General features: G+C 45.2%; 6 protein-coding genes across 6 annotated transcripts; 3 read left to right on the forward strand and 3 right to left on the reverse strand.

Annotated features, from left to right (window-relative positions):
- Positions 1–24: 24 nt before the first annotated feature.
- On the forward strand, positions 25–2047 carry LOC6611888. Its single transcript, XM_002036370.2, has 2 exons — positions 25–1760; positions 1820–2047. Exons 1-2 carry the CDS (start codon positions 156–158, stop codon positions 1925–1927), a joined length of 1713 nt encoding a protein of 570 aa, XP_002036406.1. The 5' UTR covers positions 25–155; the 3' UTR covers positions 1928–2047.
- LOC6611889 (ATP-binding cassette sub-family G member 4) lies at positions 1967–8478 on the reverse strand. The gene is made up of 10 exons (XM_032713886.1): positions 8298–8478; positions 5478–5864; positions 4072–4242; positions 3871–4007; positions 3665–3810; positions 3362–3600; positions 2892–3302; positions 2731–2831; positions 2310–2671; positions 1967–2249 (listed from the first exon to the last, which is right to left on the reverse strand). Exons 2-10 carry the CDS (start codon positions 5836–5838, stop codon positions 2108–2110), a joined length of 2070 nt encoding a protein of 689 aa, XP_032569777.1. The 5' UTR covers positions 5839–5864; positions 8298–8478; the 3' UTR covers positions 1967–2107.
- Positions 8479–13024: 4546 nt separating this feature from the next.
- Positions 13025–15113, reverse strand: LOC6611891 (methyltransferase-like protein 17, mitochondrial). The gene is made up of 3 exons (XM_002036372.2): positions 14048–15113; positions 13700–13989; positions 13025–13640 (listed from the first exon to the last, which is right to left on the reverse strand). Exons 1-3 carry the CDS (start codon positions 15029–15031, stop codon positions 13523–13525), a joined length of 1392 nt encoding a protein of 463 aa, XP_002036408.1. The 5' UTR covers positions 15032–15113; the 3' UTR covers positions 13025–13522.
- Positions 15114–15360: 247 nt separating this feature from the next.
- On the forward strand, positions 15361–17106 carry LOC6611892 (zinc finger CCCH-type with G patch domain-containing protein). Its single transcript, XM_002036373.2, has 3 exons — positions 15361–15459; positions 15521–16438; positions 16498–17106. Exons 1-3 carry the CDS (start codon positions 15439–15441, stop codon positions 17098–17100), a joined length of 1542 nt encoding a protein of 513 aa, XP_002036409.1. The 5' UTR covers positions 15361–15438; the 3' UTR covers positions 17101–17106.
- A 50-nt stretch (positions 17107–17156) lies between these two features.
- On the reverse strand, positions 17157–18428 carry LOC6611893 (DNA-binding protein RFXANK). Its single transcript, XM_002036374.2, has 2 exons — positions 18347–18428; positions 17157–17978 (listed from the first exon to the last, which is right to left on the reverse strand). Exon 2 carries the CDS (start codon positions 17947–17949, stop codon positions 17245–17247), a length of 705 nt encoding a protein of 234 aa, XP_002036410.1. The 5' UTR covers positions 17950–17978; positions 18347–18428; the 3' UTR covers positions 17157–17244.
- Positions 18429–18530: 102 nt separating this feature from the next.
- Positions 18531–21125, forward strand: LOC6611894. The gene is made up of 4 exons (XM_002036375.2): positions 18531–18858; positions 18919–19844; positions 19899–20070; positions 20514–21125. Exons 1-4 carry the CDS (start codon positions 18547–18549, stop codon positions 20682–20684), a joined length of 1581 nt encoding a protein of 526 aa, XP_002036411.1. The 5' UTR covers positions 18531–18546; the 3' UTR covers positions 20685–21125.
- The last annotated feature ends 66 nt before the right edge of the window (positions 21126–21191 follow it).

Genomic DNA, 21191 nt, shown 5'->3' on the forward strand with positions numbered 1-21191 from the left:
CTTTTCTAGCTGTTTCCCTCTTTTGGTTATAAGTTCACTTTGTGTAAAAGGAAATTAATCAGTGTTGAAAAGCGATTGCAGATTTAACGTATGTTTGCGGACTTGCACGTTGTTTTGTAAATTCATTACATAAATTGAGAAGAAGTGCATCCGATATGTACGCCCTGCTCCGCCGCTTTGCCGGCGTCACCATCTTGGGCTGTCCCATCAGAAGCTACGCCTCCTTTACGCCCAGAGATATATTGCGGAGCAGCGATGAGACCGGCACACTGCTCACCCGCTTCGCCAAGCACATTGCAATGGAGCGCTACAGGGATTCGGATCACGTGCTACCCAAGACGACAGTCCGGTACTCTGACTTCTTTCCCATCACGGACGACCGGTACTTTCAGCGGACAGTGCAGAAAACGGATGCCGCCCAATTGCCCGCCCTGATCATCCAGGCTTCCAGCTATCGCTCCAATGCCGCTGTGCCCATGTATGTGACGGCGCTTAACACGTTGGATAACCATGCAGCCAAACAGCTGGACAAGATGGATACTTCCACCGTGCTGGAGACTCTCTACTCCTTTCTATTCCTCATACCTAGTTGGATAAAGCGAATGGATTTTTACCAAGCAGCCATGCAACGACTGGTCAAGGAGGACTTTCGCGGCAACAAGGAGCGATTCGTTCAGGTGTGCTTCTATCTGGGATTGCAAAAGAAGCAGGCCCAATCTTCTGAGGACTTCCAGAAGCTTCTGGAAGAGCATCTACCAACGCATCTGCCCGCCCTAAATGAAATAGACCTTGCTGTGGTCAGCAATGCGGCGTACAAAACTTCAACCTTGGTAACCGGTGAGGCGAAATCAGCATATGAAGCAAGCCTCGTTAATGCCATATTAAATCTGGAGCTCAACACCGGAAGCGATGCCTTGCTGGTCTCGTTTGTCAAGGCATTGCGGTTGCAGCAAGTCAAAGACGAACGAGTGTGCCAGCACCTGCAAGATATCTGTCTGGATCCTGTGAAGATAACCCATATTGAACCCCGAGGACTTGCCCATATCTTTGCATTCTTTGCCGAGCAGCTTTGGGATCAGAATGAATGCCTAACTGTCGTCGTAGAACGACTTATGACTCTGCTCAAACCTGGAGACCTACGCTCCAAGGACTTGGCCACATTCCTGTGGTCCAGCGCCCAACTCAATTGTGCATTGACTCCTGAGCAAATCAGACAACTGGAACTGGCCGCTCTACGCATGCTGGATCATGGGGAGTACGACTATTTCGCTGACAACCTTGTTGACACCTGCCTCTCTCTGTGCACTTTGGGTCACTATTCCAAGGACTTGATTAATGCAGCTGAAGAACTAAAAGCAGCCCAAAAACGCCAGCGAGCCCAACCCAAGGTGGATAGTCGCTTGAATGTGCTGCGATCTGCTGTAGCCATTGAGCAGCCTTCAATTGCTAAAGTTAAAAAAGAACGAGCTTTTAAAGAGTTCGATGGTGCACCAGCTTATTTGCTAAAAGATCGCCCAGACTTAAAGAAATACGCCAAGGAGCTAAGTGGGGACGCGGATGTGGAGGGCGTGGATGTGGTGTGTCCCATTGTCGGAATAAATCTGCCAAGCTTACGAGTGCAGACAATGGGTGCCCAGGAAAGTGTGTACTTTGTTGAACTGCTCACCGCAGAACAGACGCTGAAATTCAGCAAGAAACCGACTTCATTAATACGTCTTAAGAAAAGACTTTTGGAATCCCTTGGCCGAAAAGTTGTAGTAGTAAGCATTATAGAGACTTGAAAATATATAAAGACAGTTTAACAATCGTTTTGTTTCAGCTGAACTCAACAAAAATGGCCACCAATGCAAAGGAACTCCACCAACTCTTGGAACCGACAGCTAATGCAGGAGAAGAATCCAAGGTTGCCCAAGGCGTGGGCAACTGAATTGTGTGATATAATATGGGGCCATATCGACCTTCTAGGCTAGTTACAAATCGTAGCTTTATTTAACAGTGTTTTATGTACTTGTACATATTATTTAAATATTAATAGCACTAAACATAATGGTCAACAATTAATGTATAATATAAGGAATGGGCTACAGGTGTGTCTCCCCCAACTCTCCTATCGGATCGACTTGATCTTGGCCTTCAGCACCACGTAGGACACAAATCGGAAAAGAAGGATCATGACTCCCAGCGCGATCACATCGTTCCAGAACTGATCACCCCTCATGGTGATTTCCTCTAAGAATTTCTTTGGATACCTGTGAGCACAAAGCATAGTTAGCGCATGAGAAATAGGAAAGGTAACAGAATCTAATTACCTGTAATGGCAGTACGGCGCCTCCTCGCAGGCCAAGGTGCCTCGATCCAAGCCATAAATGGCTGATATGAAGCCCTCAAGTCCATATCTTAAGTATGATATGTGACTGCCCCACCTTAAGTAGCTTGGCAGATCGCGCAGGGTCACTCCAAAGCCGGCGAACATCATCATGGGAATCGTTAGCACTGGGGCCAAGAACGTTCCATTCACCACATCGAACCAGGCACCAATCATCAAACCGAAACTATGGCCCACAAAGACGGTCAGTAAACTAATGGAGAAGAACATAAAGAATCTGATCCACTCCATCGGCTGATAACTCCATAGGTAAACGATGACAGTGAAGAAGAAACAACTTATGATCTGCAACCAAAGAAGTCAGTTAACAATGGAAATCTGGCATATTTAAGATGGCTACTCACAGATATTGGCAGGTCCACGAGTGTCATGGCAGTGTAATAGGCTTTGAGCGAGTACCAGCGGTTGAAGTGCTCCTTGATCAATATGGATATGTCCATGGGGACTGGTCAAATGATATTCAAATAAGTTAATATGTCTAGGAAATCAACTAGAGTAAGCTTACAAGTCAGAACAGTCAACATCATCGTGGTCATGGAATGGTGCATCAGTATGGCAAACAGCAGATTGTAGTTGTCGAGCACTCGTGATCCCTCACGTCCCGTGTGATCGTACATAGCTCCGAACAGTGCGGCCACTGCTATGTTGACTCCGATCCTCAAGTGCGTCATGGTAGTGTCTCGTTTTGCTTTGATGAAACCCCGTCGCAAAAGTACGGAGCACTGGTTTGAGTAGCTGGTGTCCTCTAGGGATCGGCTTTTGGTTTTCTTGGGTATGGGATACTTTCTCATCAAGACCTCAGCGCGCAACACCGCACTGGGATTATCGAACCAAGTCAGGCAGCTTCCGTTCTCCGTGGCGAGCTTAAGGGTGTCGACCTTATCGTATCCATATTCTCCGCAAGCGAGCTCGATAACTGGATTGCATAAGGATTGCATTAGTGTAAATTCTCTCAGAGATCTGTGCTGGACTCACTGTAATCCGCTGGATTGTGGTACATGGGACAGGGCAGATCCGCCGAGTGCAGGAACGGCACCAATTTCTGGGTGCTGCCCTGGTAGACGCAGTTGCCAGCGGAGAGGACGTAGACCTGATCGAAGATCTGGAACAACTTGGCCGTGGGCTGGTGGATGGTGCAGATAATGGTGCGACCTTGGCTGGTCAACTTCTTGAGCAGCTCCAGGACCTTTGTGCACGAGCTACTGTCCAAGCCACTACAAAAATGAAAGCAAGATGTAGACATTCCTCAGTTTGATAAATGGATATATTTGCTCATACGTCGTGGGCTCGTCCAGGAACATCACAGTGGGATTATTGATCAACTCCATGGCAATGGATAGCCTCTTCTTCTGACCACCAGACAGGCGCATCGTAAGGGTCTGATCGTGATTGTACAGACCTAGAAGCAGCAGGATGTCCTCGATCTGCAAGGATAAATTCGCAATTTATGACTAGGATCTTAAAGTGGAGATCACCCCACTCACCCTGCTCTCCTTCTCCTCGTAGCTGACGGTCTGACCCAGTTTAAGATCGGCGGCTATATGCATGTTCTCGTTCACCGTCAGCAGCGGCTGCAGACGATCATCCTGAGTGATGTAGCAGGACATCCGACGGAAGGAAGCTGCAGGGAGGGATTACCATGAATTCTGGATATATTGAAAAATTAAATGAGGTCATATACTCACGCAAATCACGTCGCCGACCATTGAGCAAGATGGAGCCATCGACTCCGGTCGTCTTGAAACCTGACAGGGCATCCAGCAGAGTGGACTTTCCTGCACCAGAAGGTCCCATAATGGCGATCAGCTGGCTGCCGGGGAACTTTCCGCACACATTGTGCAAGATTTCCTTGGATCCTAAGAAATTGCGAAATTACTTAAATGCCATCGTAAATATTATCGTAAAAACTTAATAGACATTCAGCGTGTTTTTTATACGGTCGTTGGTATCAAGGTTCAGGGAACCAATGGAGAACCCACGTGCAACGAGCGACGATTTTCATGAATCAACTGCAGGCTATAACTTAGCTGAATTAAACGTATAGATCTTGACTAAAAATTAAGCCCTATATCCACTTGAGTGAATAACCTGTTTTAACTACACAACTCGGAAACAATTCAATCAGTAAACAATTCTAGATTATATAGGGATGGATTAAGGCATAGAAAAGAGTTTCAGACATAAAGCTTAATTAACACAGTAATCGTATTGTATAGTTAGCAATATTACACATCTTAGCGCTCCTAGTTACCTATTAAACATTCCGATAGCAATATCGATATATATCCATCTACCAAAACGTTGACCACTCATATTATCTTTATTTTGAGTATAATTACCGCCACGGGTTGAAAATATGTGTAGTTCTAATCAAGTTAAAAACCCCCTAAAACAGGGTCTAAACATGTCGATATCTTTTGAACTTTGAAATTAGCAAAATGCTCTAAAGCCAAACCCAGCATATCGAATTACAAATACTCTACTAACTATCGCATGGGCAAGTCATTTCTTATCATTTTGTGGACTCGGCGGAAAGGGAATTTATGAATGACTAACTGGCATTGAATATATACAACCGGGAAGGGGGTGTGATCGGAATGAGCGGAGTGATCGGCGCTTATCTAATCAATGGAAAACCAAGTTGGTTAAAGAACTAGCAAGCAAGTGTTTATGGCTGATTGGTATGTGAGGCAGTGCCGAAAAGAATAACCTTGAAGGAAACCTTGTTCGGATCTAATAATCTGGTGGAACTTAAGAAACATTTGAAAAATAGTATCTGAAGGATTTGTCTAACTGTATCCCTTAGAACACTCTTAATGAAAAGTCTCCCAGCATATGTGTTATCTTCTATTATAACACTCGTTTTGTCTACTCATATTTTAGATATTATTTATGGCACTATATTGGTAGGATATAAAGAATTGAAGGTCATTCCCCCTGAGAACGCCGTTCAAAGAGTAGCCGCTGATCGTAAAACATATATAACTGCCTAGCTAATTTTAAGTTCTCCGATGCCCCAATCTTATCGAGCCATATCTTAGATCATGCGATCGCAATGGTCGTTACTAACTGACTTCCTTCGGTAGCTCACCTCGATTGAAGCCCAATTTGACGGTGAGGGACAGCTCCTTGAACTCCATGTCCACGGGCTCCCGGGCTGGCAGGTTGTTGAGGGCATCGGTGTCGAAGTGCACCTCCTCCTCCACGACAGGTTCCAGTGGCGGCTGCTTGCTGGCCGCATTCCCATTGGTGTAGTTCACCTGCGGCGGTGTGGGTATGGGTGGTGGCGTAACACTGGACTGGGCATTCCGCCATCCGCCACTGTTGCCAACTGGCACTGTGGTGCTGTTATAGACGCGACTGGAGGTCACCTCCCCGATCTCGATGCCCAGGCCGAGGCCGGCCACTCCGTTGTCGCTGCCGAACAAGAACTGCTCCCGCGGTGTCGCCATTCTGGGATTCTAGGGTAGCCTGTCAACTGTAATATAAATATAAATGTAATATAAAACTATATATTTAGTTTAGATTCACTGAAAGTTTCCTATGGCATCCTAAACTCATGATGATTGGCCAGTTGGATCTTTGTCTGCAGATTTGATGGATTGTGCAAGGTGCGCGGCTAAAACTGGGAATCAGTGTGCAACCAGTTGCTAGTCGATACAAAATATTTAGCTTAGCTTATTGAAACGGGTTCCATGTGTGCACTTTGATCGAAAGCTGGAGGAGATCGATCAGCCTTTGTCGTCTAACCCCGTCAGTCAGATTCAGGGCAAGATTGTTCATTTAAAGGGCTCGTGCAGTAAGGGGGATTGGGGGGATAGCAACTAATACAGCGCAGATGATGCTCCCGATTAACCAAAGACCTGTTGTCGAATGGGATGGGTGTCGAAACCGTGCAGTTATCATCCACCGTTCGCATTAAGTGCCAGTTTACATAAGCGAAATGTAGCACGCAGTTTACTCCACATTTCGCACTGCTGCAAAAGACAATTAAATGCGAGTACATTTAATGCACAGATTTGCGAAAAGATCAAGGTACAATTGCTCAGGCGGAGGCGGAGGCAAACAATAAAGCGGCACAATTGAGTGGAAATGGAATGGCGATGGCGAGTGCCGTCATATATGCACATCTGCCATTGATCCGTCCATCCAATCGATCCACTCGATTCTTTCTAGATCCGATCCCATCCCATCTGATCCGCTCCGATCTGAGCTGATCAAAACAAAAGCATTGTCCCAAGCGGCGAGTTAACAACAAATGCAGTAAATGCAATACATATTGATGGGCTACAGCTTATTGCTTATTGAAAATTGTTTAAAGAGTAAATCATTGTTTCTGCAATCAATTATTCGTAATTAACTGTATGACCAGAATGCAATCCTTTTGCTTGGAAAGTAGATACTGTAGTTACACGAACGTATAGATTGTATCTTATAGGTTGTGAATCTATGCTTCTGAAAGTTCATATTATAATCTTATACCTGTGACGAATGCCTATATAATATAGGCATATAAATCGAGCTGTCTTATCAGGAGCTGGGCAAATTCCTCGACCGGGAGATTTCCCTTTCCGTTTTCGAGTATTTGGGAAAGGTAGTGGGTACGCCAGTGGGAACTGCTCCGCAGCCATGCACCCATGCACGAAGGGAGTGACATTGATGGGTCTTAATCGGCTGGCTGTACATCATTATTGACTGACGCCGGAGGAGATCCCCCCGTGGTCACGTTTTGCCGCGCTTGCTGTTTTCTTGGACTCCTTTGTTCGAGCCCGGCTTTACATTTCGTGTTTGCCTGCGACTTTCGGGGACTTAGATCGGCCTTTAACACCACAGCACTTATGTGCACACACCACATATATACCATGTATAGCATGTGTGTGCTGATGCTGCGCTGAAACATTGTTTTGTATAGCTTGTATACCTCGCAAACCGGTTCACCGGTTCCCCTTCTCCGCCAGATTTTATGCGGCAGTGCAGCTGGGAGGAGATGGAAGCGAAAGCAGCAGCTGTTTGATTCCAGATCGGAGTAGCGGGGATACGGGAGCAAATCCCTACCGATTCAAACCCATTAATGGCTGGGAACAGATTTCTTTTTATACTCTCTGATAATGCGTGATAATTCGGAAATAACACCCGCATCCCATCTTTGGACTTCGATTATTGGCATATTGATTTTGAGCGCGATTGCCGCATTTGTGACAACACTTTGTGTCAACTAATCGGATTTTATTCAATTCACTTAATACAAATCTGGAGCTCAGAGCGCGAAAAGCGAACTTGGAAGTTTCGCATTGGGGGTCATCCAATCGGATGTGACCCACAAGTGATCAGGTCTAGAGTCGCCAAAAGATACATTTCACTTGTATCTATTCCATGGCATATATCGGAGCATGAATCATTCAGTCATTTAACACTTGCCTTCATGCGATTCGAATGAGTTTTATGTGTTAACAAAGACTAGCGTTTATATCGAAGTTCACTGATAAGCTCTTGGCCAATAAATTTCTGTCTTAAAAATGTCAATTCATTTTACTGCGACTGGCGAAGTAGGTATTACATCAATACTACATTCATTACTGAAATCCTTGAAAAGGTTTCTTTCTTAAATTTGCAGTCACTCTAATTTCCATAATTAAACTCTTTATAAATTCATAAATTTTATATTAATTTATTACGCTGCTCTAGTTTTTTTCAGCCACTTATTTTTTATAGTAAATTTATAAAATATGTCTTGCTTTTGTTTGCGATTGTCACAGATTAATTGATAGTGCGTTTTATTTAAAACCTAACACATGAATTACACCAATAATTTTTATTTTTTATACATTAGTTTTTGTATCCTTTTCTTTGGATTCACTTCATCCCCTTGCATGAGCACAGCTGTTCGTGTGCACTCAAGTGGAGTCCTTACCCTTAGGAGAGTCAGGATTATCGAACTCTGGACGGGATTTGCAGGGAAACTACTACTTCGCACGGACTTATCTCGCGATCCGCACAACCGAGTAACAGCTTCTTCGAAGCGACGTGCGCGACTGGCGTCCAGTAAACAAACAGTGATCCCAGCTAACTCTGGTGCTGCGCCGAATGGCTATATGGCTATAAGGCGGTAGCAGTTCCCGTTCCCATTCCCATACCCATACCCATTCCCGATCCCAAAACCGATCGTCCAGAAGTCGGAGAGTCGCTTCGGCGGCCCAGCTGACGACTCACTGGCCACAAAGAACACGATCGGCTGTCTCAGCGGGTGTGTGTCGTGTATGTCAGCTCCCAAGTGGATGTGGGTGTGGATGTGTGTGGAGCGCGGGCTTTATCGAAAGCGCTCAGTGGTGGCAGCTCTACATCTTTGGCGGGAAATAAATAACTTGTATGCATTTGAATTCAGTAAATAACTTTATTCAACTTAGAGTAGTACATATCTTTTGATTATCAATCAATTACAAACCTGTTTTTAAAGTTGTTATTACTTTAGCTGCTGCAGCTACTGATGTAGTAATTCATTTATGCATAATATACATATTCTTTCAGTTTCAAATGCTTGTAAATTGAACTACAAGCTTCAATAAAACATCGTGTGTTTGTCATTTTATCTTAATATCTGCTATAAATGGTTTTGGTATCTTAAGAGTTAGAAGATCAAGTTCCTTACTTGATCATTTATGTTATTACAAAAGCCTAATCTAATACAAATATTCAATAAACTGTGAAATAAAACTATGAAATGTTACGGGTGAGTACATTGTAAATCAATTAGTATTAATGCAATATTTAATTACTTTTTCCTGCAGGTGAAAATAGCTAGTTTCGCAGCACTGAATCCCAAACCAAGATCGTTCGGCAGTCGCTGCTCGCGTATATTTCGCATTGGTTATTAGTGTGTTTAGCAGTTGTTATATTGTCGTTTTCCTTCGCTGATAAGAGCCGCTCACGCACACCAACGCACACGGAGCACACACACACGCACACAGATATTCTCACCTGTGCTTAATGGCTGATTGAGTTTTGGCTTTTTGGCGGCACACGATCACGATCTCGGCCCGATTGCTCCGGTTGACAACGGATCGTGCTCTGGGGTCACAAGTCCACCTATCGAATTTCTTCGACACTCCATAATTGGCGTATACGTAATACGTAATAAACGTTTCCGCGTCGCTTTCTTCATTTCGGTTTCATTCTGTGGCAATAACAACGAACTCATTCTGATACAAAAGCGAGCTCTATTCCACGGACTGCATAGTTAGTTAACAATGACTATATGTTCAGAATGTTAAGGCTCTTTGTGCCTCTCGTGAATCAGAGTTACTTCACCGATTAGCTTCCTTGTTGGGTGCTCATCGATCCCTTGTGGTTAATTAACATTCGCGGAGCAAGGTTATCGCCACTCCCCGTGAATTTAAGGAGCGAAGAGGTTGGATTTGGAATTTAAAGAGGTATCCCTAAAATACTAATCATATCATAAAATACTTTAATCATATCTATACAAGAAACACTAAACTTCAATTTATTTAAGACTAGATTTTGCCCCCAAAGTTTGATATCCATTTATGTGATATTTAAACTAAATATACTTAATACTTTATACTTAATCTTTAATTTAAATGGAATGTAATGCATGCCCCTACAATAAACGAACTTTAACTTAAAATTAATTAACTAAACTTTGCTGCATTATTAAATAATACTAAACTGGATGTTTAATAAGCATGTTTAACTTTCAATTTCCGAATTCTAAACTATTCCACTTCCCATTCCCTTTCCATTTCATTCAACTTCGTTGATAAGTGCTTATTTAGTTATTATCGTATTAATTACACCATCAAACGAACCCCGATCCGACTCTACTAGTATATGATTCAATCCTCCGGCGGACTTTGGCCCTCCTCGTCGCGTACTAAACAATAGCCGATTGATATAGTAAGTAATGCATTGTTTTGTATATTCCTAAGCTAATAATGGAGAACGGAGCAAAGTGTAGCAAATGTACAAAACGTCATGGCTTTATCAAGTGCCACTGGTGACCAATGATCACCCAGCTGGCTGGGCATGAACTTCGCTCTAAGCTGGTTCCGGGGATTGGAAGAGTAGCGAGTAACAAGCCCGATGACATGGTGAAGTGCGATCCGGCACTATAAATAACAATTTACATAAGTGCTCGATAAGTTTAAATATTGACCACATCCACAATCTGCACGCACTCGTACACCAAGTAAACGATAAGATTGCGATTTATGATCGTTCGCGCCATATAAAAGCTATAGGAAATCGTAAATAAGACGCATGGAAGCTCACCACTCCTCGGACTGCAAAATCAAGGCAGTCGCTCGATTTCCTTGTTTCAACTAATCGTACTCGGAGTACTTGGATTATTTTACCACTAAGCTGATCAAAATTTAGACGCTTCTATGTGATACCACTTATCATGCAATGCAATGCCCATTTATTTGTAGCTCAACGAATTCCAAACAAGAAGATAGCCTACCAAAGCAAAGTCCAAGTTGCGGGGGCTTCTTGAAAGGTCTTTTCGTGGGTGATTTCGTCCAGTTTTGGTGACATAAATCTCAGTAGCGCCCGCATCCCGACAACTGATAACCATGGGTAATGCGCGTGCCACGGAGTGATTAGGCATGATCATTGGCAAAATCTTAGGAATCTCATCGGAAGTTGTTTATTCCGCTGTTTTGATGATACGCCATTTTTTTTACTCTTTCTATGGTTTGTCGATTTTTCAATTCATTTCATTGATTGATTACAATTTTAAACACCCTCTTCGGGTTTTTTGGGAATAACAAAATAACTAAATTAAAGCCTTAATCAATTACTAGGATTCTTTCAGAGGAAGTCTTCTAACAACCCACTTAAACAGCTTCTAGTTGTAGGTGAGAAAACCACTATATCATTGGGGTGCTATAACTTTTAGATAGCTAGTCTTTCGAAAGTATTTCGAAAATTTGAAGATACACCTGAATACTCACCGGAAATGATCACCAGTCTGATAAATCCTCCGATGAATGCTAAACACATTTCTCACACACCTGAAATTTTGCTCAACCGGATCGTTGGCCATGATGGCAGCGGTTCAGCAAGATACAGGCGCGAATGAAATGTGCCGCCAAAGGACTTGGTTGTCAGCCAGGACGAAATGAATCACCATTTAAGTAGCAAGTAACACTGAATCAACACTTGGTCATTGGAACCGGGACCGCAACTTTTCCTGGCCACGCTCGGATTCGAACTGATGGCCAGAAGTCAGCGCCAGTCTATAGGTAGCCAGTTGTGATCAACCCGGACCCGGGCGACCCATCTATGTGAACTATTAGAACTGGGGAATCGACTCGACGCGGAACAAAAGGAAGCGCTGACAATGCCGGCTGCCTGGTTGGCTGAGTGCCTCGGTTGGGGTTGGCCGGTTGGACTGCTGGACAGACGGACCGGACCGGCTGACTGGCTGAATGGGTGGGTGGGTCACTAGCACCACTTGCAACAGCGGCGCATGCTTTCTAAACGCCACCATTATCTAGTCGCTGTTGTTGTTGTGGGACGCACCTTACTAATACTTACTAATACAAATAGCCAAGTGGAAGCGGAGCGACAGCTGACACCATCGGCGAACGCGCCTTTTTTACGAGCGAGCGACCAGCTCGACCCCACCTAGTATCACACGGAGTGATTACATAGCGCACAGATGGAATTGGATTTGGAATCGGCAGTGGAGACGGAGATGCCCTCGGAGTCCTCATGACGTGTGCCCGCCCAGAACCGGGGCTCGCACCTATAGCAACCGCGGGATCCTGGCATATATCCTGCCATTTATACGCACCTCTAAATAAATGGGTTAATGACTTGGCAAATGCATTTCCTAATTAAATTTGGGTCCCACGAGCAGGTTGGAGTTAAAAAAAGCTATTAGAATAACCTACTTTTAGAAGCAGCAAACGCCATCTCTCACCCAAAAGCTAAAAATATGGCTAGTTAGTTAAGAATTATTTAACTAGGATCAGCTTATAAGCACGCTGAGTAATTAACTTTTTAGATATAAAACAAACTTGCCTATAATTTTATATATGTATATAAATATTTTAAAAATGACTATACTTCAAACTGAAGACTGACATTAATAATTCAAAGGGAATTTATTATTTAAATTAAAATATATATAAAGATAAAAACTCACTATCAGCCATTATAGTACAAGATTAGATGAATGAGTTGCTCTAAATTAAATTTAATAGAAGAGTATAAGCCCTATTAAACAAAGTCTCACAGGATAGTACGCTCCTTGTCCCTTGTTATGTATCCACGACTCGTTGCTCTGAAACACACCTTGTTCCAAAGCCAATCCCTAAAACCCGATGTACATGGAAGTAGTCCTTCCGCACCCACTCCCCTTTCCATCGGCGAGCCACTTTTCGCGCCCCACATGTTGCCCTTTTCCAACCACATAATGTCCTTTGATGGCACACAGGACTTCGAGGTGCGATGAATGGCTGCGGGGATGATCCGCGGTCGTTAAAAGGGCGCGTCTCCCATTAAGACTTCGAAACTCGCATAACTAAATGTCAGCCAAACTGGGATTGGCCTACGAAACGTAGATATAGTCCAGACATTTCGACTAAGAAGTCCTAATTAAAAGACAGGAGACGCTTTGATTTGCCAAAACTAGTATTTGGGTATTTAAATATATATTTAACAACATTATGTTACAAATGAAATACGTTTTTAAATTCAAGACTTAAACTCAAAACGCTTAATGAAGGCACCTATATGTGTGGACACTGGGCGTGCTGAAATAGCCAACCAATGGTCAGCCCAAGACTCCTATATACAGGTGACATTATATAACACAACGATCCAAACCGACGGGGCCAACCCATCCGCAGTCGCATCCGCCTTTTGTCTTGCCATACATTAAAATCTAGGTGAGGGTGTGTTGGCCGTTGAACAAAATTTAGTATCAATGAGCATGTTCGCTTGCCATTTGGATTGTATGGTTAATTTAAATGCAACTGTTTAATTAAATTCAGATCCACCCGCAACGATTTGTTTGCACATAATTAAGCCAGCTAATTGGATGCCAGTTTTATGATCAATTAACTGCAGGTCGTGACTTTATGCCAAATATAATTGGTTCAACATCTTAGGCTACGCCAAAACAGGCGGTTCCTCTGATTCGCTTGATTCTGGTTTGATTTGCGGCTGTCCCAGCGACATTGGTAAACGATCACCCCATCGACTCACTTTTGCACAGGAATAGGCGGATCTGCAGAGAAAATACCATTGCTTAAAAGGAATTCAAGAGTCATCAATGGCTCCACTTACTTTCCGTGCTTGGACTTCGTGAAGATGACCTCTTGGAGATTGCCCTTTTCTGTGCAGAGCCGACAGATGGCATGCTTTGACCTTACCAAAGTGGGACGCACAATGCGCGGCCACGAGCTTGAGCTATCGGATTGGGAACCCTTCTTTAGGATGACATAACTGTAGAGGGAGGTGTGGCGGTCTGCCAAGGAGTCGCTACCCAAACGCAGGGGAGCGTAGGAGATGGGAAAATTGCAGGGCGTTCGATCGGCCAGATCCCGAAGTCGAGGACAGACCATGTCATGCGGACACTAAAGGTATAAATAAATTAGATTACTACCCTTACATCGCGAATACGTTAAAACTTACTGGTGCCACAGTGTGACCTTCTTGTTCCTGTTCCAACAAAAATTGCCTAGCCTCGTTGACTAACTCGCTGCCACGGCGCGTTCCCTCTTCCACAATGACCAGGTAGCCATCGCACTTCCGCCACAGATTTCGCAGCACATCCTCTCGCTGCTCTTTGTTCTCCAACTCAAAAAGCGTATGAGATATAATGACCAGATCATAATTGGTTTCGATGGCGGGCAGGAACTGTCGATAAAATACATTGCGCAGGGCTATTTGCTTGTTCTCATGGCCATCGCGTAGTATGAGCTCAGATATCTCATTCATCTCCCTGGACCTGTCCACGTTGTAGTACTCGAAAATGTCTTCGCGCCACAGTTCGCTGGCCACCCACATGCCGGTTCCAATGCCGGATCCGAAGTCAAAGAAGCTTCGTGGCCGAAAATGTTCATCCCGCTGCGCCAGCTCCGTGAGGACGCGCTTCAACACGGCGTACTCCTGGGCACCACGAGCTATGGCGTACACAAGCGACTCGTATGCTCCATATTCTATTCGCTTCCAGGCGTAGATACGCTGGCCCAGCCTCTTGTTGATCTCCAGCTCCCGCTTGCGCCTCCAGCGCTCCGCCTCGTCTTCGTCGAGTGTAGCTAGGCGATCCAGAGGCATCTTTGTGTTGACCTCTTCGATAACGATGCGTTTCTTGTTCTCAATCTCTTCCTGAGTGGGTGGTGGATGACGGGATTTAATGTATGAGTTGAGCTGCTGGCCATCATGAATTAGTTTCTTGACGGGGTGATCCCCCACGATGCGCTTTAGCGTATCATTCAATTGTTTTGGTAGCTCCACATGATTGGGTCTCACTACTCCGGGATGTTTCCTGGGCTTCAGGGTGGCATGTTCCAGGGCAGAGACCACAGCTGGCTCCACATCCACGGCAATCTTACTGGTGAATCGATGCAGTCGTGGCACTAGATTTCTCGTTGTGAATTTCAATGAAAAATTCATATTAACTTCTAATTAGTTTAGTAATATGTAACCGAGAAATCAAAACAAATGAGAGCCACATGAGCTTACCGGCGATTTGCCAGTGCTGTAAAAGTTCCATTCCCATCAGCTGACGGTGCTGCCAGACGTTTTGCTTCAATTACAGATGCGGTTATATTAATAGAATTTTTTTCCGTTTAAGCTAACATTTCATAGTCTTAACATATGTATATGTATTATTCGAAATAATTGTACTTACGTTATCTGTATAAATTTATTTAATAAAAATGGCAATTTGTCAAGAAAATGTAACAATTAAACAAAAAGAGTACTATAATCGTGACCTCTACTGTGTGCCTGCCTCTTTTGAAAATCTGAAAACAAACTTGGCATCCGCACAATGTTGTAAATACTAAATTTAATAAATAATGGAAGAATACGAAGCACAAGTGAGCAAAGGTGATAACATGAGGTCCCAACTATTTTTATGAAAATATTTGCATCAAATAGTTGCTCGTTGTGGAGCAGGCATTGGAAAATGCCGCGGATGATGCGCAACGCCAGGAACTTTTGGCCTTAAAGAACAATCTGCAGGAGCTGTTGGCCCTCACTCGGGACACAGGAGATGAAGCACCAACCGATGAATTACCTCAGCAAGGCAACGATCTGGACGACGAGCTGCAGCGGCTCAAAAGCGAACTTAGCGACCTAGAGGCGGCAGGCTCCTCGCAAACCGCGTTGGATGAAGAACGCCAGCTGGCTGACTTGCGAACCAAGTACACTGCCATGGTGGGCGAGAAGTGCTCCGCTCCACACGAGCACAGTTGGGGCACCTGCTACCACAATGCCCTCATCTGCGGTGTGGACGACGAGGTGGTTATAAACAGCGAAGGCGTCTTGGATGCTCGACTAAGGGTTCTCTTTACAAATCCCACGCATCGAGAAATGCTGCCCTGTTCGTATTACCTCGAAGGAGAGTGCCGTTTTGATGAGGCCAAGTGTCGCTTTTCCCATGGCGCCCTTGTCACCGGTAGCTCCATTAGAAAATACAATCCACCCGATTTCCACAAACTCTCCCGCAGTCGTCCAGTTTTTGCCCTGCTACCGGATCGATTGTGGCACCGAGGTCGTGTCCTTTGCGTTAATTTCGTAGAGCAGGTATGCCGCGTCCGATTGGATGGGCAGGATCACAAGGAGCGGGAAAGAGACTTCAAGTTCGAAGAACTGTATCCACTGACCACCGATCAGGATGAGGATGACGAGCTCTCCAGTGAGGAGAGCACCTCTAGCATGAGAGACGCCAGCAGTGACGAGGCGGAGTCCGATATGGATGATCTGGAGGAAGCTAGAAGAGCCCGCATGGTCGAGTTAAGTTTGTTTACCTATAAACCGACAGATCGGCTGGGAGCCTGGGAGGAGTTTACACGGGTAAGATAAGTAGAGTAAAATTCAGAACTTTAAATGCCTATAAATACTATCCCCAATAGGGCATCGGCTCTAAGCTTATGGAAAAAATGGGTTACATCCATGGTACGGGTCTCGGCTCAGAAGGAAGGGGAATCGTCACCCCGGTAAGCGCCCAGATACTTCCCCAGGGTCGATCTCTAGACGCCTGCATGGAGCTGCGTGAAGCCGCCAACGGGGACAAGGATTATTTTAGCGTGGAACGAAAGCTAAAGCGCGCCCAGCGACGACAGCGAAAGGCTGATGAGAAGGCCTACGTCCGTGAATCGCAACGTGTGGATGTCTTTACATTCTTAAACGACAGGGTTTTGGGGCCTGGAGAAAGCACTCAGCAAAGCGAGCAAGTGGCCAAGAAAGCTAAGAACAACGAGTTACAGCAGCACTCAACCAAAACTCTTAACGTGGAAACAGTGCGTATTGCTGATGAAATCCGCCGAAAGCAAAGAGATATGGCCAAGGTTAAACAGTCCCTGGAGCGGAATTCTGGAGATGCGCAGCTCCAGAAGCGACTACAAGTGCAGATGCAAAGCCACAAACAGGAGCTAGCCACGCTGCAGGCACAGGAACGTAGTTTGAGCAAGGAACAGCAGACGCGAAAGAGCAAGAATAAAATGTTTGAGTTTTAATAATGAGTGTTTCAAGGTATTTTTGGAGGTAACTCGGTTCAAAAAAATGCATATTCTTAAATTCCAACATCTATTATTGAAAAGTATTCTACACACATACAAAATGTAAAAATTATTAAGAAAATCTTATTTATCTATGCACACTTAAATACTACCGAAGGCTCCCGCCGTAATTATGGCCGTCATGTACTGCTCCAGTAGCGCCTGCGCCAGATGAGCCCCGTGTTCTACGGCCAGCGAGTAGGCCGTGTCTCCGTCCTCGTTGGTGGCACTTAGATCCAGATCTTTGGCCAGAAGCTCGTTGCACGTATGCGGATGATTGCCGGCCGCTGCGTACATAAGCGCCGTGCTTCCAACGATGTCCATGTGGCCCGAATCAGCGCCGTGTTCCAGCAAGAAGCGGACGATCTCGTTATGTCCACCGGCGGCAGCTAGGAGTAGAGGACTAATCAAATCTGGAGCCATAGTGTTTACATTGGCACCAGCCGCGACGAGGAGCTGGACGGGAACCAGTTGACCGTAGGATGCTGCCCAATGTAGGGCCGTGAAGCCATGTGCATCCTTGTAATCAATGTCCTGCTGACGCGCTCTTTCGGCTGCCACTTGCTCCTCCGTGATCTCGCCTTGGCCAGCGCGTTCGTGAAAGGAGAGCGAAACTTCAACGGGGCAAAAGGTGGCCTCTGTGTTGCCGCGCTGCAAATTGGTCAGCACGGTGGACTGGGGGCGGTACGGCAGGAAGGCGCTCTTCCGCTTGGCGTCCAGTACCAGCATGGAGGTGGGTGCCGACCGCACGCCCTCATCGTCGTCGGAATTCGCGTTATTTTGGATTGTGTTTGCTGGTGCCACCATTTGTTTTGGTTATATTTACGTTTAATACCCTGTATTGGAAGCCCGAATGGGTATAACAAGTCGAACTAAATGATATAAAAGTTTATAGAATGCCTTCTTAATATAAATTCATTAAATATCCAGTTTAAAATAGATTTACTGCTAAAATGTCTCGTATTTTAAACGAATAAAAAATTATTTATGTCAACCGCTAACAACATCATATAACTAGAATATGACAGGGTATCCCACATGGGGTACACCCATCTTCTAGTTGCTGTAGTTTTGTCTGTGGTGTGGTAAAGCCACATTGTAATCGGCATTAATTTGCAACTCCAGCACGGTCACACTCGATTGGTTTGTTTTTATTTTCTGGTTTCAAAGCTTAATTTGCGTTTAATTATGTAAATATATTTACCCGATTTGTTAGCACTGTGTTTGTGTGTTTCATAACAGGTTTTTGCGACGCGGCGCAGTTGTTTCTTTGGCCAAAACTTCCCTGCACCTGTTGCGCCTCGCCAATTTGTTTTCAGTGCAAACCTGCGTTTGGCCTTTTTTATGCCCTTTCGTTCGTACGTTTCCACTGCCCCGAATTAATTGCGTCGAAACATCACCAAGATGGGCAACACGAGTTCCAAGGGCGAGTCGGACGCCAGTGAGCCACCCCTGGAGGGGGGCAAGCCGCACAAGCAGCATCAGCAGCACAAGTCCAGTGATGCCTCCCACAACGGAGTCTCTGACGTGGGCGGCAGCCACAACAATCTAAAGGTGACGCAGGCGCAGGGATCGATGACCAGGTCGGCATCTGGCGCGGATGTCACCGAGAAGTACCTCACCCAGCTGGTGCCGGTGGAGAAGCTAGCCGAGATTCTCAGGGAGCAGACGTCGTCCAAACTGGGCATTAATGGCATTGTGGCAGATGTCTTTGTGGTGAGTAATTAACTGATAACACCTAGCCCACCCATAAAAAAACAACACCTCTTTCGCCAGTCACAAGTCTTTCCGCAGTACTCCGACCTGGGACAGCGTCTGTTCAACCTGATGCACTCCAACTCCAAGGCCACAACGAAACATCTGGGCGCCGTTGCTTTCCGACAGCAGTGCGAACGCTTTTTGGGCATCATGGATGATTCGAAGACGCTGGAGTGTTACATTAAGATGTACGCCCAGGAGGAGAATCCGGACCAAATCGACAAGACGGGAGTGACGCGGTTGCTCCACATCTGCTACACCATTGCCATGCAGCACTCGGGCAACGCCGTGCTGTGCCCGGCCATCAACCGCACGTTCGGTTCGGTGACCAAATCCATTTTCCTGTGCCACGACAGTATGAGTCTGGGCTACGTTTGCCGCTGGTTCGAGCAGAACCTGATGCGGCTGGTGCTCCTTGTGCACAAATACTGTGTGCACACTTTGTCAACCGCTTATCGTGGTCTAGAGCAGCAGAACCAGTCCTGCGGCATTGAGTTACAGACTCCTGTGCTTGAGCAACGTAATCCCTTCACAGATACCACCGACTTTAGTGGTGGTAGTACGAGGGACATGGATTCGCTGATGCCGCTCTCGCAAGCTTGGCTGCTGGCTGGAGCTCTGCCGCCACTCTACTCCAAGCCCCAAACTGTGACTCCGCCGGCCACAAAGGGAAACAACAACGTCAGCGCGTCCACAGCGGTACAGATTTTCAAGGACAAGTTGTCGATGATGCCCTCACACTGGACACTGCTGTACAACTCCAATGAGCATGGCGTGGGTGCCAACCGGTTTCTTCACCACGTCCTCGGCTATCGGGGTCCAACACTGGTCCTGCTGCACACCAAGGATGAACAGACGTATTGCGTGGCCTCACCCAGTGAGTGGAAGGAAACGCATCTGTTCGTGGGCGGCGAGGGCAGCTGTGTTATCCAGCTGCTGCCCAAGTGGGTAGCGAAATGTTGGAGATTTACAATCCTTACTAATGGAATTTTTTAAAGGTTTGTGATACTGGAAAAAAAGCCCAACATTCTTTACCTTAACACCAGCATACGCGGCTATCCGAAGGGCTTACGTGCCGGCGCCGATCCGCGAAAACCCATTATAGCAGTCGACGAGCATTTCGAGAATATTGACTGCAAGGGACTGGCGGCTGGGCTCATGTCCATCGAGGTAAAAAGAACATGCACCTTTATCCTTCCAACACATTTAGAGATTAGCTATTGACAAAATCAAATAGAAACCCTGAGATATCATGAACCTCATTTGAAAAGTGAATCAATCGAACCAAAATGAGCTGAACAGTCAACATGTCGAATATTTCTCTGTACTTTAATCGCATTCATGTACAATAAGCCTTATTCAACAGGGTATATGTTATATATGTGTATATGCATATATGGTATATAGTGTAAAATTCATAGACGTATATCGTTATAAACGGCATAATCTCCAGTCTAAGCTGTTAAAAACAGCACACGTATGGCTCCAAATGGCCAGGTGTGTGCTCTAGCGATGCATTTAAACTAAGTCTACGATTCTCCATACCCAACAATAGTCAACCAACAACAAGAACTACACGTTGCTCGCCATCTTTTCTTCGATCTCATCCGCAGGTGTGGGGCTGCGGCGACAAATCATCACGCGAAGTGCAATTGGACATCAAAAAGTGGCAGATCAAGGAGGCCGAACGGCAGAGGACAGTGAAGCTCACGGCCGCCGACTGGATGGACCATCCGGATCGATATCTCCTCGAGCTGGGCGGCAGGCAGAACTATAACAATTGATCGCGACTGCTGCGTAATATGTATTCTAAAAGCAATGGGTGTGGAATGCCATTCGAAATGAGGGGCATGCCACGTCGAAATTTACTGGGATTTGCTATAGTTATGCACTCGCAGCACGAGAAGTAATCACTGGACTGAATTTGTTTTTAATTGATGTTGATTGATATTTGGTTTACTTGTTTTTCTTTCTATTATCAATGTTTAGTATTCGATTTGATTTATGTTCGTAACGTGAATTCCGTGAATGCCTTTAAATGTACTTCGGTCTACTTGTGTATCCATGTATATGTCACACATTGCCTTCGTTTTCGTCAACTTTTTCCTTTAGGTCTTCTGTTTTGTTCCGTATCTTTGTTCAAAAATGTAAAAAAGCAAGTATTATGAAAAGACAAAGGATTCGAAGTGCTTAAACAAATATTTCAATAAATGTTACAAATGAAATGAAGTCGTATTCTCTACTTGCAAGCGTGGAATGCAGTTCTCATCATTGTTTAATCTCATATCACC

Source organism: Drosophila sechellia, chromosome 2L (assembly GCF_004382195.2).
Source record: "Drosophila sechellia strain sech25 chromosome 2L, ASM438219v1, whole genome shotgun sequence".
In the NCBI taxonomy this organism is placed as follows: Eukaryota; Metazoa; Arthropoda; class Insecta; order Diptera; family Drosophilidae; genus Drosophila; species Drosophila sechellia.

Bases quoted from the DNA above. Each gene is read 5' to 3' on its own strand.
- LOC6611888 (XM_002036370.2), top strand. From the start codon at position 156: ATGTACGCCCTGCTCCGCCGCTTTGCCGGCGTCACCATCTTGGGCTGT. The intron at 1,761-1,819 runs GTAAGCATTATA...GTTTTGTTTCAG, and splicing joins TTGGCCGAAAAGTTGTAGTA to CTGAACTCAACAAAAATGGC.
- LOC6611889 (XM_032713886.1), bottom strand. From the start codon at position 5,838: ATGGCGACACCGCGGGAGCAGTTCTTGTTCGGCAGCGACAACGGAGTG. The intron at 4,008-4,071 runs GTGAGTATATGA...CCCTCCCTGCAG, and splicing joins TGGTCGGCGACGTGATTTGC to CTTCCTTCCGTCGGATGTCC. The intron at 3,303-3,361 runs GTGAGTCCAGCA...TATGCAATCCAG, and splicing joins CCACAATCCAGCGGATTACA to TTATCGAGCTCGCTTGCGGA.
- LOC6611891 (XM_002036372.2), bottom strand. From the start codon at position 15,031: ATGAATTTTTCATTGAAATTCACAACGAGAAATCTAGTGCCACGACTG. The intron at 13,990-14,047 runs GTAAGTTTTAAC...TTATACCTTTAG, and splicing joins AAGGTCACACTGTGGCACCA to TGTCCGCATGACATGGTCTG. The intron at 13,641-13,699 runs GTAAGTGGAGCC...TTTTCTCTGCAG, and splicing joins ACGAAGTCCAAGCACGGAAA to ATCCGCCTATTCCTGTGCAA.
- LOC6611892 (XM_002036373.2), top strand. From the start codon at position 15,439: ATGGAAGAATACGAAGCACAA. The intron at 15,460-15,520 runs GTGAGCAAAGGT...TGCATCAAATAG, and splicing joins TGGAAGAATACGAAGCACAA to TTGCTCGTTGTGGAGCAGGC. The intron at 16,439-16,497 runs GTAAGATAAGTA...TATCCCCAATAG, and splicing joins CCTGGGAGGAGTTTACACGG to GGCATCGGCTCTAAGCTTAT.
- LOC6611893 (XM_002036374.2), bottom strand. From the start codon at position 17,949: ATGGTGGCACCAGCAAACACAATCCAAAATAACGCGAATTCCGACGAC.
- LOC6611894 (XM_002036375.2), top strand. From the start codon at position 18,547: ATGGGCAACACGAGTTCCAAGGGCGAGTCGGACGCCAGTGAGCCACCC. The intron at 18,859-18,918 runs GTGAGTAATTAA...CTCTTTCGCCAG, and splicing joins TTGTGGCAGATGTCTTTGTG to TCACAAGTCTTTCCGCAGTA. The intron at 20,071-20,513 runs GTAAAAAGAACA...TCTCATCCGCAG, and splicing joins CTGGGCTCATGTCCATCGAG to GTGTGGGGCTGCGGCGACAA.